The following is a 2164-nucleotide window of genomic DNA, read 5'->3' as shown; positions in this document are numbered from 1 at the left end:
GCAGTCAAATGCCTGTTCCCAGAAGTCCTTGAGAAAACCATCTTCTTTTGCTAAGAAATGTTTTCTAGCTTTAAGAAAAGTTTTGAATCCCGCTACTTCATTTGAGTGAACAGCAAAGGACAGAGCACCATGCATATCTTGAATATCCCAACTCCTTTGATAAAAGAATGATGCAAGCCCCATCTGGGCTATCATGATCCACACTTTACCTTTAGGCTGCATCGACACCATTTCCATTTTGGGCAAATGTAGCAACAACCTCAAATGTAAAATATAGCTTTCATAGACTATAACTGCATTGGCATTGCTCTTCATACAGACATGATATATTTCACTCAGCCAGTTCAGATCATCAACAAGGTTACTGAGATAAAAGGCCTTGATTCTTTCTAAGAAGGCAACACAGATGTCATGGAGAGGAAACATCGAAATCATCATCCGCAGAAACCTTTCCCCATCATTTTCTTTAACAAGGATCCCAACCCAAGTCCACCTGAAGTACAGAAGTAGCTGAATAATCCCCTTGTATTGGTAAACTTCATTTGGGACCATTTGGTAGAAGGACAGGGTTTCACTTTGATCATTCATCTCGGGAGGAGAGCCATATGTTAACTGTAGAAATGGAAATGGCATGGGAGGTTGGGGAAGAGAAATAAACATTTGAAAAATGTGCTGCATGTGTGCTGATACGTTGTACAAACTGTAATGGTTGCTTACAAAAAGGGATGGACATATCACCCTGCATCTGCCCCGCTCACCACTCACCAGAGTGCTGTCACTTACCCTTCCCTGTTTGACTTCCTGGATGAGCTGCCAGCTGGTCCGCAGGGACCAGCAAGTGGTGCACAGCTGCCTGACCCCTCAGTGAGCCACCATTTTGCATAAATGTCATGGCTCCTTGTTCTACATAAAAAGACTTTTATGACAATCATGGCCCCAAAGCTCCCATTTACACAAGATTATAGGCATGAACGGCGTATTCGCACCGGTAATGTCATGTAGATCACCTTTTATGGCCACAATCTATACAACATTCACTTCCTGGAAATGACCAAGCCATGATTGTTGCACAAAATGGTGGCTTGGGGAAGGAGCGGGTTTGTTGCTGGACGCGTGCAGACCATGTGGTGCTTGTGGATGGGTCCAGGGAGTGCTGTGTGGTCCATGAATGTGGGTCCATGGGCCGAGTGGGAGGGAGTCTATTGAACTCCACCCCCTGTTTAAGGCACCCACAACTTCCCTACCATTAACCCATGGAAACTGTCTTGCTGTCAGTAATCTAAATTCTGAAATGACACTTACTGCTTCAGGATTTGCATATATATAGAACTTCATATAGGAAATCCCTGCAAAGGTTTTAACAAATTGACTTCTTTATATATACTTCACTGACAAATGTAAATTAAATATAAATATATCTCAAACATACAATTATTTGTCTTCATATCATAAAGTTCTGAAAAGACAAGTGAACTATGAATGACTTACTTAAAGTTCCATGCCAGACTGACCCATCCTACCTGTGGAACTTTGTAGAGGCCCAAGATATCTGCCATGTCAAGGGAGGTTTGAGAGTAAAGAGCTCCGATGACTGAGATCAGGTTGTTCTGAATGCCACACTTGTAGTTCGGGAGAAAAGTGGAGAAAAGTTCCATTGTGGCATGATATGTCCAACTTGCACCATATCTATCATAAATGCTGAAGCCCAGTGTGATGTTAGGTAAGATCTGGGGGGTTTCATTGATCTCCTTCACAGCATATACTAAAGCCAAGACATGCTGGTAGTTGTTCACCATTATACTACCAAAAAAAAAAAAAATCATCTGTTGTATTACAGACAAATTCTACACAGAGCAAAATAATTGACAAAGAGTTCTTTCCCACCAACAGCATCTGGTTTAGAAGACAACCCTTGTTACAACCTAGGCATGCCATCTGATTAAATAAATGTTTGACTTTTTAAAGATATACATAAAATATACATATGGTGAGCAGGAGGTGAGATGTAATTTGACAGCTAAAAGCCAGGGCTGCAGACTTCAGCTGGTTTCATTGGGCAGTGTTTGTGTGTATGGAAGGGTTAGTTTGGTTATAATTAATTAAGGACATACACAGTTATTTGTTTAAGGGTGCAATCCTATATACACTTACCTGGGAGTATTGT

General features: G+C 41.3%; 1 protein-coding gene across 1 annotated transcript in view; it reads right to left on the bottom strand.

Annotated features, from left to right (window-relative positions):
• The window catches only part of LOC146341813 (vomeronasal type-2 receptor 26-like), a 16322-nt gene extending 14526 nt beyond the window's left edge, over nucleotides 1-1796 (bottom strand). The window contains exon 1 of the mRNA XM_084807700.1: nucleotides 1521-1796. Within this exon, the coding sequence (XP_084663826.1) occupies nucleotides 1521-1796 (276 nt within the window). The remainder of the gene's footprint in view (nucleotides 1-1520) is intronic.
• Between the last annotated feature and the right edge of the window lie 368 nt (nucleotides 1797-2164).

The sequence above is a fragment of the Heloderma suspectum genome, chromosome 6, assembly GCF_057233095.1.
Source record: "Heloderma suspectum isolate Gila_16-S chromosome 6, 16-S_ref, whole genome shotgun sequence".
NCBI classification, from domain to species: Eukaryota; Metazoa; Chordata; class Lepidosauria; order Squamata; family Helodermatidae; genus Heloderma; species Heloderma suspectum.
The sequence above is the reverse complement of the archived record's forward strand: the minus strand, read 5'-3'. Positions and strand labels throughout refer to the sequence as shown.